A 15,160-nucleotide genomic window follows, 5' to 3' on the forward strand; every position below is an offset into this window, starting at 1 on the left:
GCCAAGACCTGTGACGCCACTGTTCTCTCCACACACGAGGGCACAGGTGCTGCCTGGGGCCTCTATGCCCCAGTGCATGGGGTCTGTGCCTCCCCCCGAAGAACCGCTGAGACCAGTCACTTGCTTGAGGACAAGTTTATTGGGGGCCGTCGCCACATGCTGTGGGGACAGTGAGCCAGGCTTCTCTCACAGCACAACAGGCAGGCGGACAGGACTGACACAGACACGGACAAACAGACACACTCCACAGGTTCGACAGACGCTGACTGATGGACAGACGCACAGAGGGGTGGGGGTTGCCAAGCAAAGCGGGGCAGGAGCTTCCTGGGTGCAGACAGCTTGGGGCTGGCTTGGCTCTGGGGGAGCAGGGACACCTCCAGTGCTCCAGACCCACACAAATGGGAGTGGCAGAGCCCAAGCCAGCCCCTGACTTACCTTCTGCTCTGCCCTGCCTGCAGGCCAGGCCTGCAGTGTCCAGGACCCAGCGTGAGGCTCCGTGCTCTGGGCTATGCCCGCACCAGGCAGGGGGGCAGAGGGAGGGAGGTTGGGGAGAAGAGCAGAGACTTGGCTTGGGGGCTGCTGCAGCCTGACAGCCGGGGGAGTGCCAGGCAGGGCCCCTGGTTGAGGCTGCAGGGGAGGGAGCTCTGCCAGGCTTGGGGCTGTACTGCAAGGTGCAAGCCAGACCTCCCCCAGCCCCTGGCAGAGCAGGTGCGAGCCCGAGGGCCAAGACAGGCAGCCCCAGAAGTCGGCACTGGGGTCTCCCAGGACAGTGCCCAGCACTGCTCTGGGCCGGGGGGATGTGGCTGCAGGGTCCAGGGCTGGATGGGGAGGGGTTGGGGGGCGGGGGATCCCACCCCCTGGAATGTTGGACAAGGCAGCAGTGCCACGGCACAGGCAACCCCGGCAGGCAGAGTCACACTGGCCCCAGTGCAGGGGGGTGGGGCCTGGCCTGGGGGTGGAGGGGCAGCCTTGTGGGCTGTACTGCCAGGCCAGAGTCGGGCAAGGACACAGCTTGTGTTACAGGGTGGTCCCAGGGTGGCAGCCTGGTTAGGGTGTCCCTGGGGGGGTACCATCCTAGAGCTCCGGCCAGCTCTTGCCCGGGGTCCCTGTGGCACTTGTGCCTGCTGGCAGTGGAAGGAGAGGGGCAGGCGGTGCCAGGTCCCTGCTGGGCTGCGCAGTGCACCGGGTCCAGGCCACTGAGCCAGGGCTCAGTTGTGGGGGCCCTGGCACTGTGGGCAGGCAGCCATATCCTCCAGGTAGCGCTCCACCTGTACCGTGCATGACACGAAGCCAAACTTGCTCTGCAGCTCTGCTGTGGCCTCCTGAAGCACGGCCTCTGTGTCTGCGCCTACGTCTGTGGGGAAGTGGGACAGATCAGCATGGGGTGCCACCTCAGGCCTGGGCAGCCGGCCAGGGCAGGGGCACTCACCGATGGCCACATGCACAGACACCACGTGGTGGCTGAGGGTCAGGGCCCAGAGGTGCAGGTCGTGTGTGCTGCGCACGCCCTTCACAGCCAGCAGCGCATCCCGCACTGCGTTGAACTCCACGCCCCGTGGTGCCCCTGTGGAAGCACTCGGAGTCAGGCCCACACTGTCACCCTCCTGGACCCTGCCTCAGGCCGGGCAGGGGCAGGTCCAGACTGGGCCCCAGTGTGACCGGTCAGCGGATGACCTGGGGCATGGGGGAGTTGTAGGGAGCCCACAGTTCAGCACCTGCCCAGCAGAACCCAGTGGGACAGGTGCCCGGGCAGGTACTGGTGGAGGGGCTGGGAGGCAACTGCAGCTCCAGGATCCTTGAAAGGGACTTGGCTGTCCCTTGGTGCCCATTGCCCTATGGCTGGCAGTGTGCTCTGCCTCTGCTTCCCCCTGGCCCAGCCAGACCACTGTTTCCTACCCTGCCTCGAGCCCAGGCCCACTTCCAACCCCTCCTCCCCCGACCGGCACCACTCACCTTCCATGAGGACCCTGAAGACATCCCTGAGGATAGTGAGGGTGGAGCCCAGGACACAGATGGAGAAGAGAAAGGTGCTGATCGGGTCGGCAATTTTATACTGGGGCTGCAAAGAGCAGGCACCATGACCTGGGGGCAGGGACAACCCCAGCTTCATGGCCCGGGATCTCAGCCCCCTCGGGCTTGGCTTACATCAGCCAGGGTGTGGGTGCTGGGGCTAGCAGGACAGCTCCTTGGGCACAGGTCTCACCCCACGCTGCCCACGGCAGAATGAGCTTGTGGCCCTGGGTACACCTGCACAGGGGGGTGGAGCATGTACCTTGAAGTAGATGACGATGGCGGCCACAAGGATGCCCAGGCTCTGCAGCAGGTCACCCACAACGTGCACGAAGGCGGCGCGCACACTGGTATGCCCTGGTGTAGGGCCCCCGCTTGTGCTCTCCTCCATACGCTCGTAGCCCCAGCCATGGCCATGGGGCACGGGCGACTGGTGCAGGATGCAGGCCATGCTGGAGAAGCAGGACCGCTGAGCGTGGGCCCCGTGCCTCCAGACACTGCCCACAAGCTGGGTCAGGGCCAGAGCCAGGGCAGGGGTGTCCATGCTCACAGGCCATGCAAAGGGGTCCGCTCCCCACCCCCATGCCTGCCCTGCAGGCTCTGCCCCAGATGTAGCAGGGTGGGAGCTGCCCTTGCACCAGCTGGCCCCTGCAGTAGGGGTCGTCATGCAGGGGAACCAGAGGGGACACACGTAGGGGGCATGGAGAAGATACAGCTCTTTGGAGGCCAGAGTGGGCAGGCACAGGACTGGGCAGTGGGGGCTGCTGGGGCTGGGGGTGCGAGCAGGCGGCAGGGGGCACAGGGCAGGTGGGGTGTGGGGCTGGGGTGGGCAGGCAGGGGCAGATGGGGCTGGGGCACATACATGAGGTTGATAGCCACGGCGCCGACAGATGTGGCCAGCATGGCACGTGCCTCAATCTCGTAGTCGTTGTTGATGATGCGGGCAGAAGCCAGGTAGACCAGGACACCCGTTACAACCCAGATGGACAGCACCGAGGCCAGTGCACCCAGTGTCTCTGTGGGCACAGGGCCTTCAGTGCCTGCCCATAGTCATAGCCACAGCCTAGGCTAGTGTTGGGCAGCAGGGAGGCCCTGGCCTCCCCTCAGGGAGGCCAAGACATCCTGAGTAATGGGCTCCACCAAGGCTGCCATCTCTGTGGCAAGGCCTGGTGGCCAAAGCGAAGCCCTACACAAACTGCTCCTGGCTCGGGAGGAGTCTCCCTGCCCTCCCCCAGGCCACAGGGGTGCAAGGTGGTAGAAGTCTCACCCGAGCGGTGCCAGCCAAAGCTCATGGTTTTGGTGGGCGGCCGGGTGGAGACCCAGAGGGAGAAGAGGCTGACAGACATGCTGCCCACATCCGTCAGCAGGTGTGCTGCGTCGGTCATGATGGCCAGACTGTGCGCCAGGTACCCGCCTGCCGGGCACAGCTGCCCTCAGTGCCAGCTCCAGTGCCCCTGCCCTGTCCCACCACCCACTCGCCTGGAGCCTTTTGCAGGAAGGGGGCAGCCAGGACCAGCGGGGTGTGCAGGCCTGTGGCTACTGCCTGGACCCTGTTGGGGGGATGGGGCAGAGTTCCCCTGGCTGGGATGCAATGGGTGCTGCCCACCTACCAACAACCTCACCGACCATGAAGACAACGCAGATGGCACAGGCGAGGCTCAGCTTGCGATGGGCCTGGAGGTGCTCACACCCGGGGCCAGGACTGGGGAAGCCGCGGTGGCAGTGCTCAGCCAGGCGCCGCTCCAGCTCCATGCCCGCCCCCCCGGGGCCCTTCTCCGCGGATAAGGGCTGGAAAGGCTCCCCGGCGCCTGCAAAGAGACTGAGGAGCCCAGGGGTCAACAACCCAGGCTACCCCCCCAGAGCAGTAGGGGAGGCTAGTGTGGCCGCTCCTGCCCTCCTGTCCCAGAAACCCCCCGGCAGCCCGGCGGAGCCCCGGGCACGGACCCGGCGAGCGCGGAGGCACCCGGGGCTGGTGCGGGGGCCGGGGAGCCGGAGCTGCGCCGCCCGGGGTGCGGGTCCCCCCGCCGCAGCTGTTTCACTCCTAGGCGTCCCGCGCGCGGCTCCGCGCAGACACCAGACGTGATTCGGCCGGGAACAAAGCCGCGCGCGCAGCCCTGTTAGGGTACTTCTGGAGAAGCTGGACGTGTTCAAGTCCGCTGGTCCGGACGATCTTCACCCTAGGGTTCTACAGGAACTGGCTGAGGTCATTGCGGGACCCCTGGCACGGCTCTATGAGCACTCGTGGTGCTCTGGCGAGGTGCCGGAGGACTGGAAGAGGGCCAATGTGGTCCCTATCTTCAAAAAGGGAAAAAAAGAGGACCCGGGAAATTACAGGCCAGTTAGTCTGACCTCAATCCCGGGTAAGCTCTTTGAAAAAATTATCCTGGCACACATCCAGGAGGGCCTTGCGGGGGAATGCATGCTCAGGGGCAACCAACATGGGTTTATCAGTGGCAGGTCTTGTCAGACCAACCTGGTGGCCTTTTACGATCAGGTCACCAAATCATTAGACGCAGGGGTTGCTGTGGATGTAGTCTTTTTGGACTTCCGGAAGGCTTTCGACACTGTCTCTCACCCTGTCCTCATCAAAAAGCTGAGAGACTGTGGTGTCGATGCCCACACGGTCAAATGGGTCGCCAACTGGTTGGAGGGCCGCACCCAGAGGGTGGTAGTGGATGGGTTCTTCTCGACCTGGAAGGATGTGGGCAGTGGGGTTCCGCAGGGCTCGGTCCTCGGGCCTGCACTGTTCAACATCTTCATCAGTGACTTGGATGAGGGGGTAGAAAGCACCCTGTTCAAGTTTGCTGATGACACTAAGATGTGGGGGGATGTGGGTGCACTAGAAGGGTGCAATAGGCTACAAGCTGACCTTGACAGGTTGCAACGGTGGGCGGATGAGAATAGGATGGGGTTTAACACTGATAAGTGCAAGGTGTTGCACATGGGGAGGAAGAACCGGCACCACACTTACAGGTTGGGGAACTCTCCTCTTGCCAGCACGGAGACGGAAAAGGATCTTGGAGTCGTCATTGACTCCACGATGAACATGGGCCGGCAGTGTGGGGAGGCAGTCAAGAAGGCCAATCGTACCCTATCATGCATCCACAGATGCATCTCGAGCAGGTCCAGGGAGGTGATCCTCCCCCTCTATGCGGCACTGGTCAGGCCGCAGCTGGAGTACTGCGTCCAGTTCTGGGCGCCACACTTCAAGAGGGACGTGGACAATATGGAAAGAGTTCAGAGGAGGGCCACTCGTATGATCAGGGGTCAGCAGGGCAGGCCTTATGAGGATAGGCTACGGGACCTGAACCTGTTTAGCCTCCACAAGAGAAGGCTAAGGGGGGACCTTGTGGCCTGCTACAAACTGGTCAGGGGGGATCAGCAGGTATTGGGGGAGTCCCTGTTCCCCCGTGCTCTGCCAGGAGTGACCAGGAATAACGGTCACAAACTGGCGGAGGGTAAGTTTAGATTAGATATTAGGAGGCGCTACTTCACAGTCAGGGTGGCTAGGGCCTGGAACCAGCTTCCAGGGGAAGTGGTGCAGGCTCCGAGCCTGGGGATTTTTAAAAGGAAGTTAGATGAGCACCTTGCCGGGGTCATCTGACCCCGGTGCTCTTTCCTGCTAAGGCAGGGGGTCGGACTAGATGATCTACCTAGGTCCCTTCCGACTCTAGCTACTATGAAACTATGAAACTATGGTCCCCCCCCCCCCCCCGCGGCGGTGAAGCCCGCTCCGCCCCTGCCACTGCCCCACAGCCAGGCAGCCCGGGCCCCCACGGCGGGGCCGCCCCCACGGGCTGGACGGCTTCTGCGTCGTCGCCTGCCGGAGCCCGGGCTCGGGCCGGCTCTTGCCAACCCCAGTGCCCCCGGCTCCTGGTCCGTACCCCCACCCCCGGCTACCCCGTGAGTCAGGAGGCCAAAGCCGGGCCCGGCCGCCTGGGCTCCAGGCTAGCGCGGAGCCGCCCCGCCCGCCGGTCGCCTCTCGCACGGCGCCCGCTCCCTCCTGGCTGCGCGGTGCAGCTCCAGCGGCCCTGGACAAAGCGGGGGGCCGGAGGGGACAGCGGGGCTGGGGCTGCGCAGGGCGGGGGCACCGGGGCAGGTCGGAGGAGCTGGGGCCGCGGGGGGGCGGGCTCTGGGGGCGGCGGCGGCGGCTGCCGCAGGTTGGGGGTGCGGGCGCGCGGGCTGGGGGCGTCGGCCGGAGGCGGCGCGGGGCGCAGGGAGGCCCCGGCAGCTCCACGACAGCTGCCTGATCCCGCCGGCTGCCCGCCCCGGCCCAAGCCCGGCGCCCACACTCCCACGCTGCAACCCCCCGCGAGCCGGGGCCAGGGCCGGGGCTGCAGCTGCGTCCCCCCCCGCGAGCAGCGCGGCGCGGCGCAGGCCACGCTCGTTCATCAGCCTTATCTGCGCGCCGCAGGCCCCGGCAGGCGGGAGCGAGGGGCTGGGGGAGGGGGCGCTGCACCCCGGGGCGGGAGCCGGGCAGGGCGGGCTGTACCGAGCCGCGCTCCCCCCGCCCCCTGCCCCGGGCTCCGCCGGCCGGACGCAGCCCCTGGGCCCTTGCGCAGCGGCTTAGCCCTGCGGGCAGACGGACCCCTCCCGAGGCCAGGGCCCAGGCAGGGCAGTGTCGGGCCCTAGGGGCAGGACGAGCCCCCCCGGCACCCCGTCTAGACCTGCAGATGCACCGGGGGTGGTCCCGGATCGCTCCGAGATGTCGCCCCTGTCCCCCCGCCTGCGCGGGGCCCGACCGGGCCGGGGGAGCGGGACCGCGTGCGGGGGTCGCCATCGGTCTTGCATCCCGGACGGCCCCCCTCACCGGGCTCCTCCGGCCCCAGCCCCGGCCCCTAACCGGGGCGTGCAGGGCCTGGTGCGGGGCCAAGCGAGGGGGAGGCCCGGCAGGGGACCGAAGGGTGGGAAGAGGGAGTGGGAAGGGAGAGGCCGGAGGAACAGGTCCCAGGGGAGGGGGGCGTCCTCTGCCCAAGACCCCCCTGCCCTAGCCCTGGGCCCCCAGATCCCCCCGCCAGGCCCGTTGGGAACCCACCCAGACCCACCGCCGGCCCAAGGGCCAGGCTGGGCTCCCGCAGCCCTAGGCCCCGGCGGAGCTCATCGCCCCTGGCCCCGTTGTGCCCCCTCCCCGAGATGGCTCCGGGCCCCCGGGAGAGTGGGAGGGGGCACTGCGGGGGTCTTGGGCCCAGCCCCGGCGGGGCCGCTTCAGCCCGACAGGGAGAAGCCACCTCCCGGCGGCTCCTGCCACCCGCCGCGCTGCCCGCCGGGGCCGGGGCGCCGGGTACGGGGGCGAGGGGACGCGGTGGGGGGCGGGGGCGGCGGTGCAGGGCTAGGGTGGAAGGACGCGGGGCCGGAGGGCTGCAGGGGCGGGGACGGGGTGGGGCGCAGGAGGGGACGGGGACGCGGGGCCGGAGGACGGAGGCGCAGGGCGGGCGAGAACGCAGGAGGCCCCGGGGTGAAGGCGGGTGGGAGTCACGGCTGGACGGCCGGGTGCGGGGCGCGGGCGCACGGAGGCCCCGGGGGAAGCCGCGGAGCCGGGGATGGAGGCAGGACGGATATCCGCACGCCGGGGAGGGACGTGGGCGGCAGGGTCTGGGGGCCGGGGCCGGCCGGTGCTCACCTCTGCAGGCGGAGGCTGCCGGCGCTGCGGGCGGCGCGGGGCGGCACGAGACGGCTGGTTTCCGAGGCCCCGGGCCGGGCGGACTCCATGGCCGGGCGGGCTCTTGCAGCACCCGGGACAGCGGCCCCGCGTGCGGGCAGGTGCGGGCCAGTGCGGGCTCGTGTCCCCGCCCCCACACGCGGCCCCGCCCCGTCTCCCGAGGCCCCGCCCCCAGAACCCCGGCCCTGCACCTGGACTGCCCCTGCAGCCCAGGGCGCCTCCGGCGTCGGGGCAGCTGCGAGCTGCGGCCCCGAACCCGGCCCCGGCCCCGGCCTCCGTCCCACCAAGGGGTGACAACCCTGGGGGCCAGGGGCAGCCCCAGATCCGGGACCCTTCTTACAGGCTGCGGCCGCAGGCCCGGGCCCAAGCTGTAGGGGCTGGGCCGGACACGGCCCCTCTTCGGATTTACAGCCTGCAGGCCCCGCCCCACAACTCGCTGGCCACACCCCCAGCCCTGGGAACCCGGGCCTGTAGAATTATAGCCAAGCCCCCAGCCCTGGGACCCGCCCTAGAGCCCCTAAGTCACGCCCTCGGCTCTGGGAGACCTCTATAGACGTAAGGCCTCGCCCCCCAGCCTTGGGACGGCCCATAGAGCTCTGGCCACGCCCCCTGCCCTGGGACCCCGTTTATAGAAGTACAGCCTCACCCCTGCCCTGGAACCCCTATAGAACCGCAGCCACGTCCCCACCCTTGGGATCCGTTATAAACTAGCCACGCCCACGCCCCAGCACCGGAACGCCTACAGAACTCTAGTCAGGCCCCCAACACTGGGACCCCCCACCCCAGAAATATAGCCTCGCCCCTCCGCCCCAGGATCACCCCCCTACAGAAATCTAGCCACACCCCCAGCCTTGGGACCCCTTATAAACTGTAGCCGCGCCCCAGCCCTGGAACCCCCGCATAGAAGTATAGCGACGCCCCCAGCCCTGTGGGGCGCGCGGGAGGCGGCTGGAGCTGGGCCACGTGTGTGGTGCCGTCTGGGGAGAGAGGGGCGGGGAGAGGACCGGTCTGGGGGCGTGTCCCCGGGAGGGGGAGGAGCCAGTCCGGGTGAGGGGCGACGAGAACAAGCAGGAGCCCGGCGAAGGGGAGGGGAATGCGGTGGGGCGGGGCCTTGGCGTCCGCGCGGGGCCTGCCGGGAGTTGTAGTTCGCGGGAGCGTGGCCAGTGGGCAGAACGGGCTCCGACTCCCAGCAGCCCCCGCGCGCGGGCAGCGGAAAGATGGCGGCGCCGGCGGGCGGGTTGGAGCGGCCGGTGTCGCGGCGGGACAGGTGGGGGGGCGGGGGTGGGCCCCGGTGCCCAGTGCGGCGGGGCAGGGCGGAGCCTGGGGCGGCGCGGGACGGGGTGCCCAGTGCCTGGGCAAGGCGGGGTCCGGTGAGGGCCCTGGGGCGGGATCCCGGGCCACAGTGCGGGGGATCAGGGCAGGCAGGGCAGAGCTGTGGCCGGTGGGCCCGGTAGGGGTGGGATCCCGGGTCCTGGTGCGGGGGCCCCTTGCCCGTGTCTGGGGGCTGACGCCAGGTGGTCCTGCAGCGGGAGCGGCAGCGGGGAGGACTCCCTGGATGCGCTGCCAGCACCGCGCCTGCCCCTGACGCCATCGCTGTCCCCGCGCAAGCGGACGCCGAGCCAGTCGTGTGCAGAGCCACCCCTGCTGCGCGCCGGGCAGCGAACCATCTACACGGCCGGCCGGCCGCCCTGGTACACCGAGACCGGTGCGCCGCTCGACGAGGCCTTCGTCATCGGTCAGCCCCTGCTGCGCTGGGCTGTGAGCTAGGCGCCCTTGGGGCGGGGGTGGGGGGCGCCATGCAGCCTGGGGCCGTGGGGTCTGCCCAGCATCAGGGCTGCCTGCGGCAGGGAGGAGCTGGTCTGTGAGGCTGCCTGGGGGTCCCAGGCCTTGCTGTGGGGGCGCAGGTGCAGGGCAGTGCGGTGCACCGTTCCCAGCAGCCTGTGCCCAGCCCTGGGGCAGAGAAGGGCTGGGAGCGCCTGGCCATCTACCCCCATCCATCACTGCAGGGTCTGGGGTAGGGCAGGGGGGGCCTTTCTGTCTTCGTCTCGCTGCACGGGAGGCGTCCAGGGCTGCAGCAGCCCCCTTGCCCACTGCCCATCCCTGCCAGCTGCTCTGCAATCTTGGTAGCTGCCAGGCCTGGGGGGACTGGCAGGGTGGCAGGTACTTTGCTGAGCTCCGTCCTTGGGTCCCCGTGCTCGGTGTGGGCCTTCCCCGGGGGTCCTGGCTCTGGGCTGTCATGTCCCTGTAGGCTGACTCCTGTCTCTGGGCTGGCTTCTCTCTCCAGGTCTGTGTGGAGGGAGTGCGTCGGGCAAAACCACAGTGGCCAACAAGATCATTGAAGCCCTGGATGTGCCCTGGGTAGTGCTGCTGTCCATGGACTCTTTCTATAAGGTGACTGTGTAGGGCTGTGCCCAGGCAGGGTGAGGGGGATGGGAACCCACCACAGAGCCCCTTGGCCTTGCTGAGGCCTTGGGAGCTGGCTGCCCTGAATTCCCTCCCAGCACCATGCAGAGAACCACCACAGTGAATGTGGAAGGGGAGGCCTAAGCTGGGCTGGGTCGTGAGCTGGGGTTCCTGGCTCTGCCTGGAGCATCAGCGGGGCAGCTGAAGGGGTTTGGTGCCAGGCCACATCTCTAGTGAGCTCCACCACGGTGGGGCTGGGCCACAGGCTCAGGTGCAGATTGTGAGTCATTTCCTGGAGCTTCCTCTGTTCCCAACCCCAGTCTGGCTGCTCCCCTCCGGCAGGTGCTGAACAAGGAGCAGCAAGAGCTGGCGGCCTGCAGTGAATACAACTTCGACCACCCTGATGCCTTTGACTTTGATCTTCTGGTCAGTGTCCTGCGCAAGCTCAAGAAGGGCAAGAGCGTCAAGGTGCCGGTGTACGACTTCACCACACACAGCCGCCGCAAGGAGTGGGTACGGCATGGGGTGGGGCTGGCAGGTGGCCGTGTGCGAGGGGAGGGGGCGTGCAGGTTGTGACCCTTCCCTCTCCGCAGAAAACCATCTACGGGGCCAACGTCATAGTCTTTGAGGGCATTTTGGCCTTTGCCAACAAGGAGCTACTGAAGGTAATGATACCCGTGGGGACCTGGCCCCCACAACCCTCCTTGGGGGAGACCAGGCTGTGGGGCTCTTCTAGGAGGGAGGAAGAGTCTGGGACTTGGGATGGGGGTGGAGGAGGTCCCCTTGGACCCAGGATGGAGCCCGCGTGGCATCATGCCTTTCCCCCACCAGCTGCTGGACATGAAGGTGTTCGTGGACACAGACTCGGACATCCGGCTCGTGCGGCGGCTGCAGCGTGACATCATGGAGCGCGGGCGTGACATTGTGGGTGTCATTAAACAGTACAACAAGTTCGTCAAGCCGGCCTTCGAGCAGTACATCGAGCCCACTGTGCAGGTGGCTGACATCGTGGTGCCCCGGGGTGAGGCTGCGCTGCATGGGGTCGGAGGAAGAGGAGTTAGAGGCTGTGCTCTGTGGAGGGGCAGGTTGGCGGGGGGGGAGGTAGACAGGCAGATGCCTGGCTCATCTGGCATCTTTGCCTTCCTGCTAGGTGGGGAGAACTCTGTAGCCCTGGATCTCATTGTGCAGCACGTGCACAGCCAGCTGGAGAAGGTGAGGGGCTGGGCCAGGCATGGGGAAGCAACTGGGGAGTGCCTGGGACCTGCCATGATCTTGCTACAGCAGAGCATGCCTGCCCTGTCCCTCACACTCTGGTCTGGCTCTAACCTCCTGCCCTGCCCCTCGCTGGGCTCCTCGCAGTCAAGCTCATGCCATTCCAGCCCCTTGATGTGCTGTCCTTCCCTGTGACTCTGCGCACATCCCTTGGTCCTGCCTGGCAGCCTCTGACCTGCCAGCACTGCCCTACAATCCCCTGTGCAAGCCCAGCCAAGCTGCCTCCACACCCTAGCGGTCTCAGCCCTGTTCTTTGGCATGCCCGGCTGTGCTGATGCCCTGCTGCAGGAGCCAGAGGAGCTGCCTGGGAGTTGGTCTGGGGGCCAGGTGCAGCTCCACTTGGTCAGGCTCAGTGACTGGGTGTCTGTTTCTCTTCCTACCTGTTGTGTTGTGGTGATGTTGCTGTCTCGGGCTGGGCTCCCTCCACAGCGGGAAATCACCGTCAGGTATGTGGCTGTGGGGTTGGGACTGTCCTGCCATGTGGGTGCAGTGTAGCACACTGGGAGTCAGCTGGGGATGTGGACCTTGCTGGGGTTCTGGCCCCAGGCATGGAGCCTTGCTTATGCTGGGCTTCTCCCTGCATTCCTACCACTTGGCCAGGCATCCCTGCTGCTGGAGGAGCTCCCTGACTATAGGGCATTTCCAGGATCCCTGCCTGGCAGCTGCCATTCCTGCCCCAGGGCAGTGAGGCCAAGGGCCAGGGCCCACCTGAGCCCAGGGGATGCTGGCTGTGTCTGGAGGAGATGTGTGTTGGTGCAGTGGGAGCTGCTGTCAGGCCCTCCTGGGTGTGGGGTGTCAGGCTGTGCTGTGATGGGGGTGGCATCCCTTGCCCCAGCTCTCTGGTGGGGTGGTCTGCTGTCCCCTGCCTTGGGGCTGAACAGGCAACTCTGCAGGAGGTGCTGTCCGTATCTTCTGGTGGGACAGTGCTGGACCCAGCTCCAAGGAGCCATGCGGACAGGCACCAACTCTGGGGCTGCTAGTGCTGGTGCTTAGGGGCAGGCAGGCACTGTTTCATGTTGATGGGCATCTCCCTGCAGAGCAACCCTGGCCTCCGCCCACCAGGGGCAGCCGCTGCCCAAGACTCTGAGTGTCCTGGAGAGCACGCCGCAGGTTCGCGGCATGCACACCATCATCAGGTACTTGCCCCGCCCCCAGGCTGACACTCCAGGTCATGCTCCAGCCCTACCGGTTGGTGCTCCCTGTCCTTGTGTGCGAGTGGGGTGACTTGGTTCTGCTGGTCTGTCACTGGTATCCCAATTCGCTGTTGCTCTTGGCATCAGGGTCTGGTTTGGAGGGCCGCCCCAGCCCTCCCTCATCAGGTAAATGCCCCCCAGCTTGTCAGACCGTTGATCCCACTGTGCTGGAGACTGAGCTGCGTGGCTTTCCAAGTGGTGCCCTGCTCCTCCCTCCTCTCCCCTCCAGTTCATCAGGGCCGGTTCCCTTGGCCCTTCCCAGGGTCCTGCAGAACAGTGCCAGGAGCTCTGCCCTCCCATGAGCCCAGCTGAAGGGCAGGACTCAGCTCTCACTCCCTCCCCTGCTCTGCTCTGGACCTGCAGGAACAAGGACACAACCAGGGACGAATTCATCTTCTACTCCAAGCGCCTGATGCGGCTGCTGATTGAGCACGCCCTCTCCTTCCTGCCGCTTAAGGTCTGTGCCCTCTTCCCCCTGCCCTCTGCCATGACATTCCCCTGTCCTACTGGGACCTGTCTCCATCAGTGGGTCACGCCAGCCCCTGGTGTGGGCAGTCTTGACCCTGTGGTGACGCTTGTCTCTCTGTCGCAGTCGGTGACTGTGGAGACGCCGCAGGGGACGATGTATGAGGGGAAGCGCTTCCATCGGCAGCGGGTGAGCAGGTGGTGCCAGCCAGGCTCTGTGCCCATCCTGGGGTTGTGCTGTGCCAGCCCGTGTGGCATTCTCTGTCCCTTGGCCCCCCACTCCCCTCATAGCTGGGGTCAGAGCTGCCCCACCCTGCCCCACAGATCGTGCAGTGCCCAGGACCAGGGCTGGAAATCCCTTTGGTCACTTATACCCCTCTAGGCTCCAGGGCCTGCCCCATGCTTTGGGAGCAGGTGGTGCAGACATCTCCAGATGAGTTTGGGTGCAGAGGACCATGGGGAGGGTGGCCTGGGCTTGTCCCCTCAGGACTGCGGGGGTGCCACTGCCCTGGGTTACTGGGGTAGCTGGGGCTGCCCTGGTGAAGGGTCCACACATCAGCAGGGGATGGTGGGAAGCCTGGAGCTGGCCCAGGCAGAGGCCTGAGTCCCTGCTTAGCCTGGGGGTAGTTGCTGTGCAGCAGGGGCTGCAATGTGCTGCCCCCCCCCCCCACTGACCAGCAGTGTGTCCCATCCCTGCTGTACATGCAGATCACGGGCGTGTCCATCCTGCGTGCAGGGGAGACCATGGAGCAGGCCCTCACAGCCGTCTGTAAGGACATCCGCCTGGGCAAGATCCTCATCCAAACCAACCATGACACGGGAGAGCCCGAGGTGAGTGCTGTGGCCAGAGTGTGGATATCTTTGCGGGCCCTGCTGTGCCCAGCCCATCACTGTGGCTGCAGCCCCCTGGGACCTGTGGGGGTGGGGTGCCCAGGAGGTCCTGACATAACCCATGCACTTCCCGCAGCTGCACTACCTGCGGCTGCCCAAGGAGATCAGTGAGGACTACGTCATCCTGATGGACAGCACTGTGTCCACGGGCGCTGCTGCCATGATGGCTGTGCGCGTCCTGCTGGTGAGTGTGTGACCCCTGCACCCCCCGGGCATGGACCCCCAGCCGCTGCCTCCTGGGGCTGGGCTGAGGGCTGGCTGCTGCCGCAGGACCACGATGTGCAGGAGGACCGGATTTTTCTGCTCTCGCTGCTGATGGCAGAGATGGGGGTGCACTCTGTGGCCTACGCCTTCCCCCGCGTCCACATCATTACCACGGCTGTGGACAAGCGTGTCAGCGAGGAGTTCCACATCATACCCGGCATTGGTGAGGCTGCGGCCGGCACCGCTTTCCCCCCCAGCACAGCCACGCTGGGGCTTCCTGTCTGTCTCCCATCCTAGCCCTGTAGCCCCCTCTCTCCTGCTGCTGCTGGCATGTGCCACGGGACTGCAAGCAGCAGTGTCTTGCAGCACTGCTTCCTCTCCTGGGCACGAGTCCCTTGTCCTCCTGTATTTCCCTGGGCCCTGCCACTGCATTGGTTCTAGTGGGGTTAGGCCTGGGGGGGAGACTGGTTCAAGCTGGGGGCTCCTCTGGCTGTTTTTTTTTTTTTTTTGGGTGGGGGTGCTGCAGGGGCTGCTGTGCCAACGCCTCACTCGCGCCTTTGTGTTCAGGTAACTTTGGAGACAGATACTTTGGCACCAACGCCCCCCCCGCAGCCTGGCTGGAGAGCGAGAGCATGGACTGCTGAGGAGGCCTGGTCCCCCCCCTCCCCCCCCCCGTTAGGGGGCCAGCCCCTTTCCCCCTCTCCTGCCCCCTCGGGATCCCTGGTAGGCTGGGACCCAGCAGCCGCTGGAAGCGCTTCCTGGGCGGGCTCCTCCCACAGCGCCCTGCTCCGAGGACGGAGGGGGCATCGCTGCAGCGCCCTGCCCTGCAGGTGGGGCCGGCGCCCGCTGGGGCGGATCCGTGGGCAGCGGGTGTGGGCGGGCAGTGGGGTTCCTGCCGCGCGCTCTATTTATTCATATTTTTGGGGAGCAGCCCCATCCCCCCCGCCTTGCGAAGGGGCCACGCCACCCCGCGCATTGCTGCCCTGCTCCGGCTCCCCCCAGTGCCTTGGGCGGCCCCGGCTCCCGCTTTGCAGGCCGTTGCACCAGGCGGTCCCGGCTCCGG

The 15,160-nt window shown here is 66.8% G+C and overlaps 2 protein-coding genes across 4 annotated transcripts; one reads left to right on the top strand and one right to left on the bottom strand.

Annotated features, from left to right (window-relative positions):
- Positions 1-129: 129 nt before the first annotated feature.
- On the bottom strand, positions 130-8,345 carry SLC30A3 (solute carrier family 30 member 3). Of its 2 annotated transcripts, none has more exons than XM_090031305.1 (8): positions 7,631-8,345; positions 3,621-3,829; positions 3,278-3,424; positions 2,873-3,026; positions 2,273-2,462; positions 1,954-1,979; positions 1,430-1,564; positions 130-1,354 (listed from the first exon to the last, which is right to left on the bottom strand). In XM_090031305.1, the coding sequence occupies exons 1-8, from the start codon at positions 7,717-7,719 to the stop codon at positions 1,075-1,077; spliced, it is 1,230 nt and encodes a 409-aa protein (XP_089887431.1). In that variant the 5' UTR covers positions 7,720-8,345; the 3' UTR covers positions 130-1,074. The 2 variants fall into 2 exon arrangements, with proteins under 2 accessions (XP_089887431.1, XP_089887434.1); XM_090031308.1 differs by having other exon boundaries at positions 1,068-1,354; positions 1,954-2,059; positions 7,631-8,342.
- Positions 8,346-8,825: 480 nt separating this feature from the next.
- Positions 8,826-14,962, top strand: LOC149875821 (uridine-cytidine kinase-like 1). 2 transcript variants are annotated; one of them, XM_090031309.1, is made up of 15 exons: positions 8,826-8,936; positions 9,196-9,404; positions 9,954-10,060; positions 10,415-10,585; positions 10,666-10,737; positions 10,904-11,093; positions 11,223-11,284; positions 11,774-11,790; positions 12,382-12,480; positions 12,901-12,994; positions 13,130-13,192; positions 13,711-13,833; positions 13,970-14,077; positions 14,164-14,320; positions 14,665-14,962. In XM_090031309.1, the coding sequence occupies exons 1-15, from the start codon at positions 8,887-8,889 to the stop codon at positions 14,739-14,741; spliced, it is 1,599 nt and encodes a 532-aa protein (XP_089887435.1). In that variant the 5' UTR covers positions 8,826-8,886; the 3' UTR covers positions 14,742-14,962. The 2 variants fall into 2 exon arrangements, with proteins under 2 accessions (XP_089887435.1, XP_089887436.1); XM_090031310.1 differs by having other exon boundaries at positions 9,196-9,374.
- The last annotated feature ends 198 nt before the right edge of the window (positions 14,963-15,160 follow it).

The sequence above is a fragment of the Crocodylus siamensis genome, chromosome 1 (assembly GCF_052110815.1).
Source record: "Crocodylus siamensis isolate JL-2025a chromosome 1, ASM5211081v1, whole genome shotgun sequence".
Lineage (NCBI taxonomy): Eukaryota > Metazoa > Chordata > Crocodylia > Crocodylidae > Crocodylus > Crocodylus siamensis.